The sequence below is a fragment of the Archocentrus centrarchus genome, chromosome 8 (assembly GCF_007364275.1).
Source record: "Archocentrus centrarchus isolate MPI-CPG fArcCen1 chromosome 8, fArcCen1, whole genome shotgun sequence".
NCBI lineage: Eukaryota > Metazoa > Chordata > Actinopteri > Cichliformes > Cichlidae > Archocentrus > Archocentrus centrarchus.
In genome coordinates, this window is record NC_044353.1 from 7,620,338 (window position 1) to 7,641,435 (window position 21,098).

Genomic DNA, 21,098 nt, shown 5'->3' on the forward strand with positions numbered 1-21,098 from the left:
ATAGGCCAAAAAATATTTTACAACAGTTTAAATACAGGCAATCATTTTTTGGGGGTGCGAGAGCTGACCGCGGTCCTTTGATCTGACGGGCTATGCTTCCACCCGGACTCATTTTGTCGCTGTACCCCTCAAAAAGAGCGAGCTTGCGCTGTCCTCACTAGGAAGTGCGGAGGATTTTATGCGCTTTTTTTCCAGCTGGATTGGCTCATGTCAACTGCTGGTTATTCGTCGTTGTTACAGTTTCCAAAAGCGACCATAAACTGCCACAGCACGGGATAATAAAACGCCAGAGGCGATACTGCACGTCTTTGAAAAATGCCCCGGAGAAAGGTGAGGCAGACTCCGCCGTTACTGCAGATAAACAACAACATCACGTCATGGCTAATGTTAGCTGACGTAGAGGTAAAAAAAAGACAAACTATGTGGTAAACAAACTTAGGGGGGCTGCGAGTTAAAACGCGTTCCTACCAGACGAAGTGAGAAGGTTGCAGTATTCAGAGAATAGAATATCACTGTTTAAAGAATCGCGTAACTGGGCTACTGCTACATGGCTAAGCTAGCTCAGGCTCATATTGCTGAGTTGCAGGAATGTGTTGTTGTTGTTGTTTTTGAAGCGTCGCTTCTTTCTGGTACCCAGAAAAGAGTTTTAAACATACTGGTCACTTTGCTCAGATGTGTAACAGCTGATTGGTGCAGTGGAAACGCTGACCACACTTGAACATACCTAACAGCGATAGCTTTAGCTAACTGATGAAAAAGGAATAGGCTGTTTTTTGGGTGCGAGCGAGAACGGGCGCCCGCACCAAAACAACGGCTGTGATTGGACAGGCGCCTGACAGGCGTTACGTTTATTGGTTCGCCTTTCCAAAGACCCGCCTCCTTTTTAATTTAATTGGTTGTATGCAAATTGTGCGCGCAGCGTCTTGTTGTGAAGTTGTCAAACATGGTTTGCGGTGACACCAGCGTGCTGCACTGAGATTATTTCTGACCTTTGCGTTTCTTTTTGGCTCCTACTTTGATTGTTTTTACCTATTTGGGCTTAAAAAATTAATTAAACTTATTTTATTATAAAATCATATTATTATTAGAAGACAGTCTTTTATTTTTATTATTTTAGTGACATTAACTTAATGTCCATAAAACAATTATTTCTCCTGTAACTTTCCATTTTATCAAAATGTGTTATGAATGTAATAGTAGTCACTTTCTGAGTTTAACATACTTAAAGACAGATTACAATAAAATAACTAAATACTGTGAACATAATAATTTTAGTGAATTTAGAGAATTGTGCATATTGTTTGATTGCATTTTCTTACTTTTTTGTTTTTTAGGGTAGGCCTAGCTGAGATGGATCAATTTGTGCCATGCTTGAGGACATGTTCATAATGCATTTCATGGGTTTATCTGCTTTCCTTAATTATTAGGTGCTCGATGTCTTCTAAACAAACCCATCTGACAGGCTTCAGTAAGGAAATTCAGGCAGAAGGTGTATCTCAGTTTTGACAGATTGTGCTTGGTACAGTAGATCAGCTGTATGTGGTGATACTACTATTAGGTTTATTTGGAGTATTTACAAGTCCTCTGTGGGAAGGGGGGGTGGAGGAGATGTGGAGGGGGGGTGATGCTCCTCCCCCCAACATGGGATCTTTGTTGGATTATCCTCTGGTAAAGAGAGAAAAAAGGATTTTGTTTGGTGGCAGTCCATAATTTTAGTCAAAAACACTTCTGTCACCCTCCCAGAGGACCGCAGGCAGCAGCTCAGACGGGACTGAGGACTCTGATTTTTCCGCTGATATCGAGCACACTGAAGCTGCCGAGAGCGTGCACAGACGCAGCAGCACACGCCTAACTCGCGCGTCTCTGCGACTCAGCCAAAGTTCACAAGGTAAACAGTCACATTATCACAGAAATACTAACAAGTTTTGAACAAAACATCTACACAAATACATAATTGACAAAAAAAAATAGCATTAAATGAAAAGAACACAAATTATTGACTGAAAGGAAAGGTGCGGGCAGAAGCTTGAGCTTATTACATCTGCCCTTTCTGCACTGTGGAGGGTAGCTTTGTAGCTTTTGGGTTTTCTGGAAATGTAACAGTCAGTAGTTTATACATTCAGCTGATTTAAAATCTCAGGAAGATTTTCAGTTTGTTCCAGTCCACTTCAGAAAAATCAAATCTTCTTGGAAAATGAGGTAAACTTATTTATGCAAAAAGTGACACTGATGCTGTGTGCTAATGTCAACTTCTTTATGATTTAGTTCATAACTTTTTATTTTCATAGACATAAAACATGTTTTTCCACTGATGTATTATTAAAGCATTTTTTTCCTCCAAGTGCCTTTTTGTTCGGGTTATTCATATTTTAGCCTTGTTAAATTAATTATGAACCCAAACATGTCTACATGCTGTATAATTTTGCCTCCATGTGTTATTTAAATGAAGAAGGAAGCTTTCATTCTGAGCCCAAAGTGAGACTTCAAACCCTCCTCACTCCACTAGTTCAGACACAGCTATTGTATATGGGCAGCCATAAAGGATGAATAGGTTTAGACAGACTGATCTCTCTCTCTCTCTCTCTTTCACACACACACACACACACACACACACACACACACACACACACACACACACACACAGAGTCCCACCCCCACCCCCACCCCCTGGGTGACCTCTTTTGCTTTGGCTATCTAAGGAGATTTAAAACAGAGGCTGACACTGTTTCCTCTGCTTTTTGTCAAGGAAAGTTGGATCCTCTTTCCTTGTCCTGCTCACGCATACACAGAAACAGCAAAGAAGCTTTTTATCTGCAAAAAAGTTCAGAGTTTTTATTGCTTCTTTTTTGTGACAGGATCAGTCTCTTCATAGCCACTGAGGCCGTATTGCAAGTAACTGTTTTTTAAACTATTTTTTTTCTTTGGAGTGTATCACTTACAGACTGCTTATAAGATTTACAAATCAATCTATTCAGCGACATTTCTGCAGCTTCTCGGAAGAATCCACACTGGCAGTCATGTAGGGCTCCAGCTGCAGCAGTTATTTTCAAATGCGATTTCATCTGCTGATTATTTTCTTGAATGTTTGGCAGAGCTTCTAATATTTTTGCTTGAAAAGTTAATTATCAAAGTAAATGGTGATTTTCTCTTCTGTTGATCCATGAGTTGGTTGATTAATCGCTTTAGCTCTCCTCCTGAAAGGCCGTGCCTCCACAAGTGGTCTTAAAAAGAAAATAGCATTTAAAAGTAAAGTAAAACAAGTTTATGAAAAGCTGTTTACAAATCAAAAGTCATTATGAAGTTTTCAACTGCAGGTTTAAATGTTTGCTGAAGGGAAGTTAGCAATTTAAAGCTGGGTACAGTACTTCTCTAACATATCCCGTCATGGCTAAGCTTATAAAAGGTTCTAAAACAAAGAAACACGTTATTTTGACAGATTTCTTTCCTCTTCTCTAGATAACTGCGGTTCTCCTGTAACTGTGGGTCCTGACGAAGGCCTGGACTCAGCAGCAGAGTCGGCGGCAGCAGCTGTGCCAGCATCTGTCTTCTCCTCCGGGCGCAGGGTCACACGCAGCCAGCAGGGGGCGACAAACACCACAGCCAAAAAATACCCACTACGGCAGAGCAGGTCGTCCGGCTCTGATACCGAGGCTCATGGTAAGACTGGTTGGGTATTAGAAATCAGATCTAGTTTGTTCGTCTTCCTCCTTCCAGTTAGAGCATGAATTTGATGTAAGTTTAGGGTTATTCTCGTGAATGAGAGACTAGGAGGAGGGGTTCAGGGACAGGAGAAAAAAGGAGGCCACAAAGAGATGCAAAACATCGAGATGTTTTCAGGACAGGCTGGAAAAGAAAGTGTTAGAAAAGCGACAAGGGCAGAGAAAAGAAGGAAGAACATGAAGGTGAGGAGGAGGAGAATCCTTTTTTCTATTTTACTTCGTAATGCCGTTCAGCTGATGATCACATCTGTGATCACAGTGTGTTCCTGCTCATAACACGACTAATATGTATCAATAGATATCCTGGACTTGTGTTATGTCACTGAAATGAATCAATTATTTAATAGAGACCGGGAACTGTTATCTAGCTTCAGACACTGCAGGAGATGATCATCTACAGGTTTAGGTTCCTTTATTTGTACCTGTAGGCAGATTTGGTCTGCAGTAGGTGAGTCACCCATCCTCACATGAACATTTTCAAAACAAATACAAACAACTGATAAGCATAATACAACATAATGAATAAATAATAATCTGAGTGATGCTACTGGAACACAGCTGTTTTTGTGCCGTGTCGTTCTACACTCTGGGACTAGACGTCTTCATTCAGAAGGAAGAAACTGAAAGTCTGCATGCAAAGGGTGCGAGTCACCAGGTAAAAGCAAACCAGACAGTTGCTCCAAATAGTCCACAGGAAGGCTGCGTTCAGCTGACCATTTAATTGAAAAATGTTGAGACTAATGTCATGAGACACAGTTCAGCTTTTATTCCTTTTTTAAGTCTTTCTGCTCCTTTTACATACAGTAAAAATAGACAAAAGATTGAATGTCAAAAAAGTCAAATAAAATGCAAACTGAATGTGAATGCCCGATTCTACAAATTAGTGGCATACATGAATTATCAAATTAAAATTCAGATCAATTTTCCTGAATTTTATGTACCTAATGCTGGAATCCAGCCCACATATCAGTCGGCCCATGTTACCACATGGGTGTCTTGGATATGCTCTCCAATATGCAGCAATAAGAAAACTTTGTATTTACTTGTCTGATTTTATAACTGTAACAAACCCTGTGGTTGCTCTGTGTTTCATGTTTTTGTATCTAAAATGATCACACGGGAAGAAAGCAAGAAGCAACAGAAGATTTCTTACTTTTCCTCTTACGCTGTGCACGGCTGCACTCTGTCACTCTCTGCAGCCTCATTGCTGCCTTACCCAGTGAACACAGCAGAGGGGAGAGAAGACGCGAGCACTTCTTGTGCAATAAATCTTTGGTTATGCCTCCTGTTCATAGATGTTTTGACAGATGTTTTGACGATTGTGCCGGCTGTGGCCAGCACAATTGTTTGGAAGGTCCTGAAGAAGAAAGTCAGCATTGGTGTGCTAACAGATGTGGAACGGGTGGACCGAGGAAAACAGCAGCAGCTGATGACAGAAACACTGTATGTGCAGAAAGACCCTAAAACAACTGTTAGTGACATCAGCAACAACCTCCAGAGGGCAGGAGTGAAGGTATCACGATCTACTGTTCACAGAAGACTTCATGAACAAAAGCACAGAGGTTTCACCAGAAGATGCAAATTAGCAACAAGAACAGGAAGGACAGGCTGGGATTTACCAAGAAGTACAGAGATAAGAAATTCTGGGACAAAGTTTTAAGGAGTGATGAGACGAAGATGAACTGTTACCAAGGTGATAGAAAGGCTGAAGTTTGGAGAGAGAGGATCTGCTCATGATCCCAAACATATGAGCTCACCTGTGAAACAGTGGAGGTGATGTCATGGCTTGAGCTTACATGGCTTCTTCTGGGATGGGCTCATTACGTCTTATTCACTTTAATCTATTTTTAAGTTTTTCTGTTCCAGTGCTTTTGCTCACAAGAAAAATGGGTGGGTTTAGAGAAAAAGTGCTGCCTTCTGAAGTGTGTATCAGATCCAGGTGTAAATACCTGGAAATAAAAGCTGAGACGTTGATCTTTTGTCTCATATTGATTTTTCTTTTTTTTGGTGTCAAACCCAAATGTTTTCAGTCCACAGCAAAAATAAAGGGATTGGCCTCACTGTTCCAATACAGCCCTAGTATTATTTTCCTCTCAAAAGTTTTGTATTAGCAGCAACCCCCAAACACCTGTATTATACTTAGTATTATTAACTATAGTGTCTGTGTGTTGGGATCTGAGTGTTTACAAAATTTAAGTGACATATAATTAAATTCTGTGCCTGTACGCCTTCTCACTGGACACAAATTACTGGAGTTGCTGCTGTTCCTTTGTTTTTGTGCTACTTAGACTGTGTCCTCTTTGTAGACACAGAGTTGGACTAATGTTTTGAATAGGCCCGTGTGAGCCCCTGGGGTCTCTGAACTCAGACAGTGGTCTGCTGCACTAACATTATTCTTTAATATTAGATTTTTCTACCTGCAGCCACAGCGGGAGGGTGTTAAGTGCCTATACATGTGGTGGCAAATGCAGTTAACAGTGGTCTCCCTTAAGATGTAAGTTTGTATAAGTTTGTTTATTGATACTTCTAATGAAATATTTTTTGACATGTCTTCATTGTCCCAACTGACTCTGTAGATGTAAAACAAGGGGTGGATCGTGACGAGACCCCGCCTCGCACACCAACAGGCAACGCCCCATCCTCGGAGTCAGACATTGAAGTTTCCAGCCCGAGCAATGACCTCGTGTCTTCTAGCAATGATATCGTAGTTTCACAAGAGGAGGACGAGAGGTTGGCCAAAGAGCTGTCACTCAAAGAGGCCGCCGCCCATGACCTTTCGCACCGGCCCAAACGACGGCGTTTCCACGAGAGCTACAACTTCAACATGAAGTGTCCCACACCTGGCTGCAACTCACTGGGTAAGAGCACAGACACTTTTCATTGCATTACTTGTGCTTCCCCTTCAGACCAGCTTTTATTTATCTGAGCATCTCTTTATCTTCCACCCTTTCCATCCCTCCTCCCCCCTTCCTTTGATTTCTCTCTCAGGTCATCTAACAGGGAGGCATGAGAGACATTTCTCCATATCAGGATGCCCTCTCTACCACAACCTTTCTGCCGATGAATGCAAGGTACACGCACACACAAACACAAATAAACATGATGATCCATCAACAGGGAATTCAGGATAAGAAGTGAGTGTGAATCTGTGATGCTACATGCTGTGATGTTTCTGCTGCGGGGCTGGTTGCGAGTTGGTGGTGGTAGACAGTGTTGATGTTTTGTCAGGGCAAGGCATCGACACGCGACAAACAGGCCGAGGAAAGGACGTTGTCACACCGTCAGGACGAGAACAGGCACTCCACAAGAAACCAGGTAACGCGTGGTACAGAACACACACATGCATAGATATGTATAAAACATAAACAGCTCCATCAGATGAGCCCAGCACTATGATACAGGCTCCCACCAATGTGTGCACATACTTCTGTTAAGTAATTCTCTTTGTCAGCTCAACTGAGCCTATGAATTTAGGTGAAGGCTTTGACCCTTCTGCGAATTCCCCTGTCAGCTTGTGGATGGTTACACAATGCTGCCTGTGTGTGTGCACAAGGGAATTCCCCCACACTGCTCTTAAACACACTCTTAAAGCAGCAACACCTCACAGAACAACTCATGTTGCGATTTGTCAGAATAGCAGGGTCAGAGGCGAAGCGCTGAGGAGCTGCTCTAGGTTGAGTCACGGTAACTGTGGTAGGACTCCTCACTGCCTGACTGTGTTGATTCTTCTTATACAAAGATGTAATGCAGGGTAGCAGTGTGCCGGCAAGAGCAGGCAATGAGACTGCATTGTTATAGTCATTTTATTTCTTTGGACTGGCTGCACTCTGATAAGACCAAAGTCTAATTCAGAAGGCCATACAAGAAAAAGTCCTGAATCACAGTTAACCCAGTTCACATACAGCAATGAATGATTAAGCCTACAGTGATTACTGAACATATGTGGACAGACATTAACAGAAGGTAAAGTGGTATTAAATCATAACATTTGCCTGGTTAAATTCACTTCAGTTGCATTAATAAAGACATTTGGATAAAGTCTTTAACCTTTACCAAATATTTTTATTTTGCCTGACTGGTTATTTGTATTTGATTGGCTGTTTGGTTTCTGGTACACATTTGTACAGTTTTAAGTTGGATGTATTCATTAGGTTGAGTGTAGACAATATGTGAAGTATGAGATGATCATTTCTATAGAAGAGCTGTTTTGGAAATTAGTTACTAAATCACTATACGACATGCCTGATTCATTAAACATATTTAATCTGAGGAGTGAAATTTAACAGTTTATATTTTCTTTTCAAAAACATATTTTGTTACACTGAGTTTGAGATGTGACTGGTTTAGCCATGCAGCAATAATGCCCATTGAATGAATTTTTTATTTTTTAAAAGGGTTGTGCCACAGTATATGAGATCACATGGTCAGCAGCATGTCACGATGTCTCCAGACAGAAGGCTGATTAGTTATATACAGATACATGCAGGCAGCATAATAGTGGGACAAGTATACATCCCTGTGGGACACCGATACAGGTGTGAAAAAACAGTTTTCATTTTTTGGTGAAGATTTTGTGTTCAGCAAGTGACACCATGTCAATTTTATGTTTATGTTAGTTTTAAACTCTTTTATTCTGTTCTTCCACTCTACTTGGGTAACTTTGCATGATTAGTGTTTCAAAATAGTACTTCTTCAGTTCATTATCTGAAACAAGCTGTTAAGCTGTTCGCCGTTTAAGGCCACCTTTCCTTTAAGTTAGCTTTCTTCTGACTGTCAATCTATCACAAACAGTAGGTTTGACCAGCAGGTGGGTGGGGCTTCTTTGCTCATACTGAGAGCTGTGATGCCTGAGGTGACCTAAGACTATCCACTATCACTGACCTCACAAGAGTAGGAAAAAAAAAGGTCAGAAATGGAGCATTTAGAGCAGTCTCAATTCTGAGCTTGTAACTGGGGCTGAGAATTTTACGGGTTTGCTGCGGGAACTGTTCACTGTCACCACAGTTAGCAAGCGGGCACACCTATTAGCACTAGCAAGTGGTCGCCCGATAGCCGGGGGGCCCACCAGGCTGTGAATTCTTTCTGGCTAGAACCCTGTCTTTAATGTAGGCATCACATTAAAGACCAGTCTATATATAACAAAAACAGAAAATAAGAAAAAGCCTCAAGAGTCCACATTAATTAAAAGTAATATAATCCATATAATTTGCACTCATTGTCATCATCAGTTACACTCTGCTAATGAGCTGAAAGAGCGTCAGCATTAACGTGTTTTGTCTGTGTGTCCTCTCAGGCTCCTACAGACCGTCAGCTGCGCTACAAAGAGAAGGTGACGGAGCTGAGGAGGAAGAGGAACTCTGGCCTCAATAAGGAACAGAAGGAAAAGTACATGGTAAGTGGATCAGATAAGCATCTGCGTGTAACATTGTATCGTATATCATAATCAGCCATAATCAACCAGATAATATATCGTCTCCTCTTGTCCCCACCAGGAGCACCGTCAGAACCACGGAGTGAGCCGCGAGCCGCTGCTGGAGAACATCACCAGTGACTACGACCTCGAGCTGTTCAGGAAAGCGCAGGCACGTGCCTCGGAGGACCTTGTAAGAGAGAAAACTCATCTTCATCTCCCCCCTTAGACTTTTCTACTTCCCTTTGTTTTGGCCTTATTCCTGTTCTTCTCTGTTGCAGTCCGCAGACCCTCCTCTGCAGCTGCAGGAGGCGTCTGAGATATTTTTGGTAGTTTGGGAAATCACTTCCTGTCATTCCGTGTTGGGTTTTCCCTTGTGCTCTGTCACTTTGTGACCCATTCATGTGAAAAAGGCATTGTTATTTTATACACTATCACATAGGATGTTTGGAATATGTTGATCCGTTAACTGTTTTGCTATTCTTACACATTTCCTGATAGATTTAAATTAATGACTGGCTTTTCTAGCTGCCATTGGTTTCTATTTCAGAACAAAATAAACTTGGAAATCTGTAAGTTAGAATTTATGTTACATCAGCATTTTTTACTTTTATGGATGGATATCATTGTGTGGTAATCCAGTCTTAAATTAACTATTGTTGACTATTTTTTACTTGGACAGTACCTTCTGTTTTTTGAAGTCATAATAACAGTAGCAAAATTTGTTGATTTAATTCCTCATGAACAAATACAGCCAAAGTATTTCCTAAAGAAATTAGTTTCATACATTTTATTTGAATTCTTTTCCTTTTAGTTCTTCCTTTTGATTTTTCTTCCTGCATCGTTTTACTTTGTGGTAGGTTTTTCCTCCACTGAGGTTTTCCTGAGTGTTACCTTTGAGTCACCCGATCCTCTTCCCTGAATAATTGAGATATATTTTTCTCTCTTTCTCTGTTCTTCCCTGTGCCTGCTTGCCTGCCCTGTCTTCTTGTCCTTTTTGTACCTTGTCCTCCTGTCCCTCCTGTTCTGGTTATACAGGAGAAGCTCCGGCTGTCCGGCCAGGTGTCGGAGGGCAGCAACATGATAAAGACCATTGTGTTTGGACGTTACGAGCTGGACACCTGGTATCACTCTCCATACCCAGAGGAGTACGCCCGCCTTGGGAGGCTCTACATGTGCGAGTTCTGCCTTAAGTACATGAAGAGTCAGACCATTCTACGCAGGCACATGGTGAGGCAATTTTTTGGGGGGTGATGACCAGCAAATCTCAATTTACTGAATGAGGGAGTGATTTGGGGCACAGCTAATGTAATAAAAGCACTAGTTCTGTTTAGACACCAATAATAACTATTATTATTATAGACCATAGCTGATTCTTTCACAATTGCATTCCATATTGGTATTTTTGGACTCTACTACAGAAATTTGACAACTTCATACTATCCCCGTTCCCCCACCTTTCCTCTGATTGGCTGTCCCTGAAAGGTGGGTGGGACTTCTGTGCTCAAAGGCAGAACAAGGTGTCTGAGATGACCATATTAGGACTATCCATTCTTGATGACTTCATGCAGAGCCAAGAGTAGAAAAACATTGTGCACCTGAGTGTTCAGAGCAGCCTGAAGCCTGCGCTTTTGGCCAGCGCATGTGTGGTGAATACACTGACTTCTGCATTTGAAGCATTAGCTATGTTTAATATGAGCATCCACCATTGTAACGTTAGAGAAAGTAAGGAAAAGCAAAATGCTGAACTGTGCAAAGGTCTCGTTTTACCCCTTCTTGATATTTGGCTTCTAAAATATAAAAGTCTGTTTCCTGACTTTCTTGTAATTATTCAACTGGTCTCCAGGCTTTGGGAAGGTCTTCCAAGATTTGGGTGCTTATGAGTGCTATGCTATGAATCAGTCAAGCAAATAAAGACATCTATCTCAAGGGATGACTACTGTTGTCTACACATAACAGACAACTTAGCAAATTGTATCTTTAGGCACTTTGTTACTAGCAGCCTGTTGCAAAAACACACAATTTGTTTCTTTAGTTGAGTCTACAAAAGAGCAAAAGTTTGAAATGTGTCATCAGTATGTTTAGAAGAGGTCAGGAGAGAGGTGCGGCAGTGAGTATCAACAGCCACCTGTAAAACTCTGTGGAGGCTCTGTTGTAGTTTGGGACTACATTTCAGTCAGTGATGTTGGAGATCTTCTTAGAATTGATGAAATTATAAATGCACACCATGCAGCACCATCTGAAATCCATCTGACTGGCAGCAGCTTCGTTTTTCAGCATGACAATGATCCCAAACACACTCCCAATGCAGTAAAATCATACCTGGATAGAAAAACACACAATGAAACACCATCAGTCATGGATTGGCCTCCCCAGAGCCCGGACCTCAACATTATTGAAGCAGTGTGGGATCATGCTGACAGAGAACAGAACAAAAGGCAGAAACATCCAAAGAAGAGCTTTGAATGTTCTTCAAGAAGCCTGGAGAACTGTTCCTGGAGACTGCTTAAAGAAATGAGAAGAAAGCTGCCTCAGAGAGTTCAGACTATGCTGCAGAGTAAAGGCAGTCACCACAAATATTGACTTCACCCATTTCCTATTTTCCCAGCGAAGTCATTGGGGGGGCTCAAGACTTTTGCACAGTACTGTAGGTCCCCATTTTTGCACACTGCACTTTGTCTTCTCCTGTCATTAACATCACATGTAATTAAATGTTCTAAGTCTTTCATTCTATATTTCTATATAAGGGGAAACTATAATGAACAATTCCTCAAAGTGTTATTAAAGTGTCTGATAAGGGAAAAAAATAAGCTGTCAGTGAGTGACACTGAGGTATTAAAGTGAAAATGGACCCACAAAATGAGCCTATGCTATTGTCTTAGACTATCTCAGTGCCTTAGGTCCTCTATAATTTTATTCTTGTGCCATTCAGACTCTATTTAGATAAAGTGTGTACCGGTAACTCTGACCTTTTGGAGCAGTTCAGACTTTTTCCGTACTTGAGTGGCAGCTCCGACAAGATCGTTTTTCCAAACTCTGCTCGGGCGAAGTGAGGGGTTTGGAACCAGATGGTCAAACAGATTAACCGCACGGCCACAACACTGGCAATATTAGCGATTAAATATTTAAGACTGAATTAGACGTATCAAGAGGGCTGCGACTTATATTAAACCTTTTTGAAAATCTTTTGTTTTGAAACATTGTTACATATACATGTCTCTCAAACAAAGTGATGCTAGTGTTTGGATTATGGGAGTGTTTTTGCAACACTTTTGACTTGATGGAGGGGGGGCAGAGGAGCAGACAGAGCAGGCTCAGCTGAAACGAAAACAGCAGCTAAAATGAGAAAAGGGGCACATAAATTTGGCAAATAAAAAAATTAATCTGGTTTTATTTATTTATTATTTTTTTCTCCTTGTTCTGTTGCACCTCCCCAAAGAGTGTTTAGGGAAATACTGTTTTATCTGTCATTCATAAGCTGCTCCCATATTACCTTATTGCAACAATGAATTACAGAGTACCCTTTAAGCCTGGTCACACACTAATGTTGCACCAGTTGAAGAGCTGAACAAAAGTTAAGCTCAGCTCTGTTCTTCGTGTGTGTGTGTTTTTAAAGGCTAAGTGTGTGTGGAAGCACCCTCCAGGTGACGAGATTTACAGGAAGGGGAACATCTCTGTCTTTGAGGTGGATGGAAAGAAGAACAAGGTGAGAGAGCACTGCGCAGCTTTTCTTTACCACCTCCTGGTTATTCCAGGAATTGATGGAGCTCATAAAAGAATATTTTCTCGCAGCATTATGTGCCACAATGTGTCTTCAGAGCAGCACTATACTGAGATTAAGAGGGATTGGTCTGGCAAAAAGTCAGGTGCTAAAAAATAATCTTGACAGGAGAATATATATATATATATTTTTTTTTTGCAGGAGGACTGTCAGAGTGGGAGAACTTTCTCACCAAATGCTGAACTCTGTAACTTCTAATGTGTTCATACCTGATAAGTAATTTTAAGAAATGAGGGAGGAAAAAAAGTGAAAGCAGGATTGTTTGATGGTCCGAGTGTAAAAACTGCTTGGTTTGCTGTAGTGCTGCTTTTTTGTTACCTTTATAAATAAATATTGGGAGAGCAGCGTGTGTGAGATTATCAAAATATGTCTGTTTATACATTATAATTTCTACTGTGCTCTTCCTGTCCCAGATTTATTGTCAGAATCTGTGTTTGCTGGCAAAACTCTTCCTGGACCACAAGACTCTGTATTATGACGTTGAACCGTTCCTCTTCTATGTCATGACTGAAGCTGACAACACAGGGTGCCACCTAGTTGGATACTTCTCCAAGGTAACTTAGGAGCTCATTACACAGTACTGTTTCTTTTAACTGGATTACTTGCACAAAAACGTGTACAGATATATCCTGGGATTTCTAGAAAACATGGAAATGAGAGTATTTTAAATGATTTAACTCCTCTTAGAAACATTTTAATAATACTCCACAACCTAATCGCTGCCTTGTGTACTTTTTTGTTTTAAGCTGTAGGGTCCACTTATTTAATCCTTCACAAAATTATTTACTGAGAAGCACAAGATGAATTTAAACCTGGGGTTTGTTAACAAATTCAAGTAAAGTTGCACAGAGTGTGTCATGTCATCAGCTCTGTAATACCGGGTAAAAGGAGTCAGATGGGAGATACTGCATTTTCATACTGCTAACCTCCAATTCAAAAATGAGTCCTGCTGCCAGCCTCGCGTGATTCAGTCTGTTAGCTTGATGCCTTTTTCTCCTTCCACAGGAGAAGAACTCTTTCCTGAACTACAACGTGTCCTGCATCCTCACCATGCCGCAGTACATGAGGCAGGGCTACGGCAAGATGCTCATAGACTTCAGTGAGTACGCTCGCTCAGAGTATGTGTTCATCTTTATCTGTTTTTCTCTCATAAATCTAACTGCCCTGCACTCTGGCTGGGGATCCTCACAGCACAACACAATAACAGCAGATTTAGGAGGCTCTCTGAAGCCTGAGGTTTGAGGATTATGTCAATATTTGTATTTTCATTTTCTCGATGACACGAGAAAAAGCAGAAGTGCAGCCATCCAAAGCTCTGCTCGGTCTGTCCTTCCAGGTTACCTGTTGTCTAAAGTGGAAGAGAAGGTGGGCTCACCTGAGCGCCCCCTCTCTGACCTGGGACTCATCAGCTACCGAAGTTACTGGAAGGAGGTGCTGCTGCGCTACCTGAACAACTTTCAGGGCAAGGAGATTTCCATCAAAGGTCAGAGTGTGGCCACGATATTCAAAATGCTTAAAGAAGAAAGAACATATTTGACTTTTTGTTGATTCAGTTTGATTCTGGCTGTCGGTCACATATAGAGAAGAAAAGCTTATCAAATACACTGTGATGTAGGAACCCGGGAGCTCCCCAAAAAAGACCAAAAGTTCCTGAAACTGTGTGTGTGTGTGTGTGTGTGTGTGTGTGTGTGTGTGTGTGTGTGTGTGTGTGTGTGTGTGTGTGTGTGTGTGTGTGTGTTACTGTGCATGCATTCAAGTGTGGCCACTTTTGTGAATGGATCAGAGAGCACTGCGGCCATATTGAATCAATGTACTAGTGATAAACGAAGATGGACGTACACGAGACTGCCCCTGTGGTTTTCCACAAAAACTGGTGACTCAGAAGATGTGAGGGACACGCTGCTCCCATGGTGCATCAGTTTTCTCCGTGCTGGTTGTTTCTGCTTCTGTGATTAAAAACAAAACAAGGCCACACACTCACATCTTTGTAAGGCATTAAGGCACAGCGGTGCTTTAAGAGATACCGACCTTGTATTTTTCGGAAACAAAAAAAAATAAATAAAACAGCTGTTGTCACATTAATTTTCTTTTTTTATGGAACACGTTTTGTAGTCCAGCTAATCTGTTGCATGTGTTTCCTTCTATATAAAACATGAAGAAGAATTTGCATGATTTCATTGTGCATTTGCATCATTTTTTTTTTAATCACCAGAATTGCATGGAACCAGTCGCAGGGAAGTGCAGTGCTTTGCCCACTTTCTCCAATGTGTGCATTATTGTGCAAATGCACAGACATAAAAATGTTGCTCCACCATCTCCACGTGGTGTGTTTGATGACAGCCTCCGGTTCAAGTTGAACGAGTGACATATTTTAGATACGTGTGGTTCATTTACATTTGCTGAAAATTCCCTACTGATGGGATTTTCTGACCCCTGACCCATCATAATTTAACAGAACTATAATTATCACAGTATGCTTTGTAGGGTTTTAAGTAATTTTACTTCACAGCACAACACTGTGCTTAGTTTAATGGGAGGTACTGTTGATAAAATGCGAGTCTCCTTCAGTGTGATCTGTTTGTCACAGCGAATAAAGATGTAACAAAAAGCATCAAATAATAGATTGTCATCAGGGTCAGACAGCAACTATGACAGTGTGACAAAACAGTCAGTGGTTCAGTAATAACACTCTGTTCCTTCACATCTAAGCATCTTTTTGTCCTCGTTCTTCTTTTTATTTTGAACTTGCATTTCTGTGTTATTTTGAATTTAGGAAGATGCTTTCAGCTCACACAGAATGATGCAGATAGCTCCTCTCAGTCACCCCGTTCGGTACACAGAATGCTTCCTTTTTGTGCTGCCGCGATTCAGCTGCTCTGTCTCGCCCCGTCCCACAGACCTGCAGCTGAGCTTTCTGAAGGAAATATTTTAATGAAAAACTTTTAAATATGAAAGGATTTATAGAGGTCATTTTTAGGGGTGAAAATGAGCACAGGGGAATTATTTTAAAGCTGCTGATGAGTCAGCCTTCCAACTCTTCTCTCACTTTTATGTTCACAGAGATCAGCCAGGAGACGGCGGTGAACCCGGTGGATATCGTCAGCACACTGCAGTCCCTCCAGATGCTCAAATACTGGAAGGGGAAGCATCTGGTTTTAAAGAGACAGGTATAAAACATAGTGATGCTGGCAGATCTGATAGTAGAATAGCCACACTCAGCTAGCACCTGACTGCTTATTGTTGATGTTTAAATCTCTGTTAAATGTACTTTCTCCCCCCCCCCTTTAAGGACCTTATTGATGACTGGAAGGCCAAGGAGACCAAACGTGGTAACAGCAAGACCATCGACCCCACAGCCTTAAAATGGACCCCACCCAAAGGGACGTAGAGGAGACTCTGTTACACAGTCGCATACAGATCTTCCTCCTTACACTGGCATGCTCACACAGACCCCGAGTCTAAACCCTCACTCACTATTGTATGAAACGCTTTCAGCAGCTACAGCGCAGTCAGACAAACATCCGCTACTCTGGGTTCAAGCAACCACTGAGTCGAGTCCAGCAAGTACAGCATTAGCCCACAGGTATGATTCCTGTTTGAAGACATTTTTTTGGACATTTCCCAAAAACTAGAAGAAAAATAAGGCAAATTTGCACGAGTCTAGGAGTGACTTCTCAGGAACTTACCAACTGTGTGCTGGTAAAATCCTAATGAAATGAAATTTACATAAATAAAATGTGTGTTGGAACAGGACAAATGAAAAGCAATGTTTAAAAAAGTTACATTTAGATATATTTAAAGCAGTAAGCTCTGTAATAAAGACACATTACAGAATAGCTTTCATTTTAAGGTCTACAGATTGACACGTGGGTGTCACTGACCAGTACAGTACTCAACAACAACAGCAACACATTTACAGGAATGAAACACAAATTTGTAGGCTTCAGCCCCCCATCATAAATTGGATAAGTGGAAGAAAATGAATAGATGGAAACACAAATTTCACTTCTGTTCTTTATTGTTTGTACACGCGTATATTAAAAATGATAAAACCGCATGCACTTCTGTCTTTGAGTGACACAAGTGTGGCATGATAATATAAAATTAAATAATTAAATGAATACTTTATATTAATATAAATGAAACAGTAATTTGAATAAAAAGTTATTAAAACACAAGTACTTATGAAATCTTGTTTCATCACACCTTTGATAGGAGTAGATATTTTTATGATAGAACAGCGTTGGTGTTGTTGCTGGTCTGGCTTTTTAGCCAACCACGTGCTAGATGCTTAAGCTAGCAACACTGGGTGCTAAAGTTAGCCAGTTAGTTTTGGCTAGAAGTGTTTTTTTTTTTTTTTTTTAATTGTATAGTGAAAAATAAGAATTTCATTTAGTAGTAATTTTGAATATTTATTAATGAAATAGTATTTTATTAGCTAGGAAAAACAGTTATTGAATTTATCTGGTTAGCTTTTGCTTTAAATGGGTATTTTGGAAACTATTTTATAGGCTAGCAGCAGGTGCTGCTGAGTTTAGCTTGTTAGCTTGCTGAAAAATTTTTTTTTTAAAGTGAGGGATAAAATGTTTAATTTTAAAATGTACTAATTAAACGGAGTTTGAGGCACTTCTTTAAAATTTTCACCAATTGGTTTTCATTTATATATTTTACACATTAAATTATTAAAGTTTTATTTCACACTTACTGCGGCCATGCTCATGTTTAGATCCTCAGCCCGCACACAGCAACACTGCAGCCGCTTTTGTCTGTACGTAGCATGGCCGCTGATACCTTGTTGACCTCATTTGTTGTCTGCAGAGTGAAGGTAATCGTGCATCGTTAGTGCACCCTCTCCCAGACACTTAATTAGCTGGGAGCAGCAGGCCCGCTCGGTAATCCAATCAGCGACATGCGGTATCAAATCTGCAGAGCATTTCGGAGACAAAGCGCAGGTCAGCAGCACTTTGACTCATGTAAACGTGTTTTGGCAGACACAGACCAGCCGGCTGTGATTAAACAGGACCAGATCTGGACATGCATACAGTAGCAGCATCTATGTGATTAAATGGAGAGCTTTCACAAAAACTGGAAAAGACATGAAAACAAGGTTGATCTGGGAGGGGAGATTAAATTTTTTTTTTTAAAAAATCAAATGAATGTGTGTGCATTAACTATAGCGTTCATATATTTTGATGCAAAAAGTAAGCTGAAGAGTGATTTGATGTAACACAACTTGATACATTTTGTCAAATAGATGTAGATGTGTTAAAAAGTTAAGAATGTTTTAGGTCAGGTTATGTTGTGGCTGTTTGAACCCAGAGCCAATCAGTAACTTGGCTTCTCTTGTCATGCAGCAAACCCTCACGTTGTGTCCAGTTTTTAACCTTTCTCATGCATCAGTCAGTTAGCAGGAAGCTATAGCTGCCACTGGCCACATTTGTACCATCACCCAGGAGGAATCTACTGAGATGTGTGTGTGCTTTTTTTTTTGTTTGTTTGTTTTTTATGACCCCCAGTCGTCCCCCCTGTTTGTTTGTTTTGTTTTGTTTACTTTGATCTCAGTTCTGTCTGCAGTTTCATTTTCAGCTGTTTAGCGTTTGGGAGCTCCTATGTGCTTTATTTTGGTTCCAAGTTCTCAATGATTTTCATACTTTTTCTACCTCTAAGGTTGTACCACTGTATAAAAGCTAAAATGGCTCGTTAAGCTTTTGTTTTTTTTAGTGTTTGTGTGTTGACGTGAAAATGCGTAGCTATTATTGCGCAGCGAGTATTTTGGGGTTTTTTTTAAATAGATTTTTAAAAATAGCTTATTTATATTCTTTAAAAACCACGTTAACTGCATAGAGCGTAAAGGAGTGTAGAGGAATGTCTACTTTGTAGGACTGATTTTACTCGTGAATCAGATATTTATCTAAAAAATTGTATGTACATTTGAATGTGTCTACAAGCTCTTGAATAATACAGGATGGAGACTCCAGAGCATCCCCCCCAACAACAACAACAACAACAACAAGGACGATGACAGAAGTTATTTACAATTCAAAGGTTTATTCCATGTTATCAAAAGTGATGTGATTGAATCAAAACATGTCACTTTTGCACGTTGTCTCTGCTTGTTACCACCACAGTTAATGCTGTGAGCTGTTAGAAAAGGGCAGCCTTGTTGTGTAAGCTCAGTAAGCGTGGTTGGCAGCACTTTTAATTTTTTTTAATTTGTTCAGTTTCGCCCCCTGTGATTGATTGAAAATGGATTTGAAATTTATCGACAGTCTCTGTATTTATTGATTTGGGATCAACGTGTTGATTTATTTTAACCAGCATTTAATGTTTTGTTAAAGGAATAGTTCACTGAACATTGATTTGTGATTGATGTCACTCTCACGTCTCCTGTGTGGTAAATATTGAGCTGCAGGCAGTCAGCTGAGCTCGGCACAGAGACGCCAAGCTGGGAAATAGCCAGTCTGGCTCAAGCGCACAGCCCATTGTAAAAGAAGAAACTGAAATTTTTCCAGTTCATTGTGAGGAAATGCAGTAGTGACTCACATCCTCACAGTCACACATACATTAGGTAGATAAAGGAAATAAAATATTTAAGCACTGAATGACACGAGCCAGTGAGTTTAACAGGTGTTCGTTTATGGGTTTCTTGTATTATTTTTGGAGCAGATCAGCAGTCGTGAAGCTAAACTAGCCGCTGGCTGTGGTTTCATACTTACCAAAGAGACGTGGGGGTGGTTTCAGTGCATAAACATTGTGCATAAGTTTAGGCAGCAGTTGGCTGTGAAATTAGAGGTGTGTTGCTAACAATGTCACATTGAATCAACCATTATCTTTTTTTATTTTCATGAGGCTGTTCTGTTTTGTAGCTTTTGTATCGAATTTGAACCCTTTTCTTTTTCCAGACTACAGCTTAAAGTTGTGTCTTTTGTGCTTTAACAACTGTTGCCTTTAAAGTTCATTAGTGTCAGAATGTTTTTCCTGTGTTTTATACTCTGATCATTTCTTTCTATCTTTATCTGCATTTTTACATGTTAATGTTTTCTCTTATCCTCTGGTGAATGTGCTTTTAAGGCCCTGCCATCAATGGATCTTACATGAGAGGAAAGAATCGCAGCACGGGGGCAACAGATTTCAAATCAGTGCTAACAGAGTGTCTTTTCAAAATTAAAAAAATAAAAAAACACTCCATTTATCCTTTCAGCATCTGCTCACAATAAATCACTCAGAAATGTGCTGTTGGCTGAAGTTCCTTATTTTGTGGGTAGGGATTTTTTTTTTTCCTGCGTGCATTAACAGGAACGTGTACTTACTTTTTTTCCCCCCTTTAAATGAATTTCCAATGAATGAAAAAAAAAAAAAAACCCACAAAGACACTCCTGGCTACAATGTTCCATATGTCATTGGGACACTTGAGTTCTTTTTTTGGTGAGATGACTGGTACACAACAAGCTTTGATCATTTTTTTAAGGCTCCCATTATACTGATATGTAAGAGAGAAGAAAAAAATCCATCATAAAGAGTGTATTTTTTTTTCTTTAGAAGAAAATGGACCTAATTATAAGGCTTCCCACAGCTGCAAACAGCTCCTTAAAACCAGAAATAAGTATTGATCTTAAAAAAAAAATCAATCATCTCTACCCATGTATGTAGTGTCCTTGTTTTTAAAAACCTCTCATGACGTTGCTGTACTTGTGTCTATTTTCTCATGTCCTTTTCATTGGTTTTCCTTTTTTTTTTTTTTTCCTGTGCCATTGGCAGCTATAGATGGACACTTTTAGAGCACTTTGCTGGTTACTAACACACTCGAATGGAATCACGGTTATTGGAGAAACAAAGACGCATTCCTTCGCCTTTCATAGGTCACAAGCAAGCTGTTGTAGTAATGCTACCTATTTAAACTACTCACACCAAGCAGTGACACAAAAGTAGCGTGACATTGATATGTAGCTCAGTTGTGCTTTTGTACCTGCTTCTCCTCTCTGCCTTCCTCTTCAATAAATGCAAATGGTGAAACAAATGGAGAGATTTTGTCTGATGTGTCCCCTAACAGAGCTCCCTAATAAGGAACTAGTAGACAAAATGGCTTTTTCTATGCGTCGTGTGCCATCCCATTTTAAATTAACCAACACACCTAAAAAAAAAAAAACCTAATAAATAGAAAAACAATTGTATCATGACATAAACATTT

The 21,098-nt window shown here is 40.3% G+C and overlaps 1 protein-coding gene across 3 annotated transcripts; it reads left to right on the forward strand.

Moving 5' to 3' along the window:
* The first annotated feature begins 117 nt into the window (after positions 1 to 117).
* Positions 118 to 20,274, forward strand: LOC115784197 (histone acetyltransferase KAT7-like). 3 transcript variants are annotated; one of them, XM_030735327.1, is made up of 16 exons: positions 118 to 330; positions 1,744 to 1,888; positions 3,457 to 3,657; positions 6,296 to 6,577; positions 6,708 to 6,790; positions 6,948 to 7,034; positions 9,013 to 9,111; positions 9,212 to 9,322; positions 9,944 to 9,985; positions 10,168 to 10,359; positions 12,746 to 12,835; positions 13,324 to 13,464; positions 13,916 to 14,009; positions 14,247 to 14,393; positions 15,971 to 16,077; positions 16,200 to 20,274. In XM_030735327.1, exons 1-16 carry the CDS (start codon positions 316 to 318, stop codon positions 16,296 to 16,298), a joined length of 1,935 nt encoding a protein of 644 aa, XP_030591187.1. In that variant the 5' UTR covers positions 118 to 315; the 3' UTR covers positions 16,299 to 20,274. The 3 variants fall into 3 exon arrangements, with proteins under 3 accessions (XP_030591187.1, XP_030591188.1, XP_030591189.1); XM_030735328.1 differs by lacking the exon at positions 9,944 to 9,985; XM_030735329.1 differs by lacking the exon at positions 9,944 to 9,985 and having other exon boundaries at positions 9,212 to 9,301.
* Positions 20,275 to 21,098: the final 824 nt, after the last annotated feature.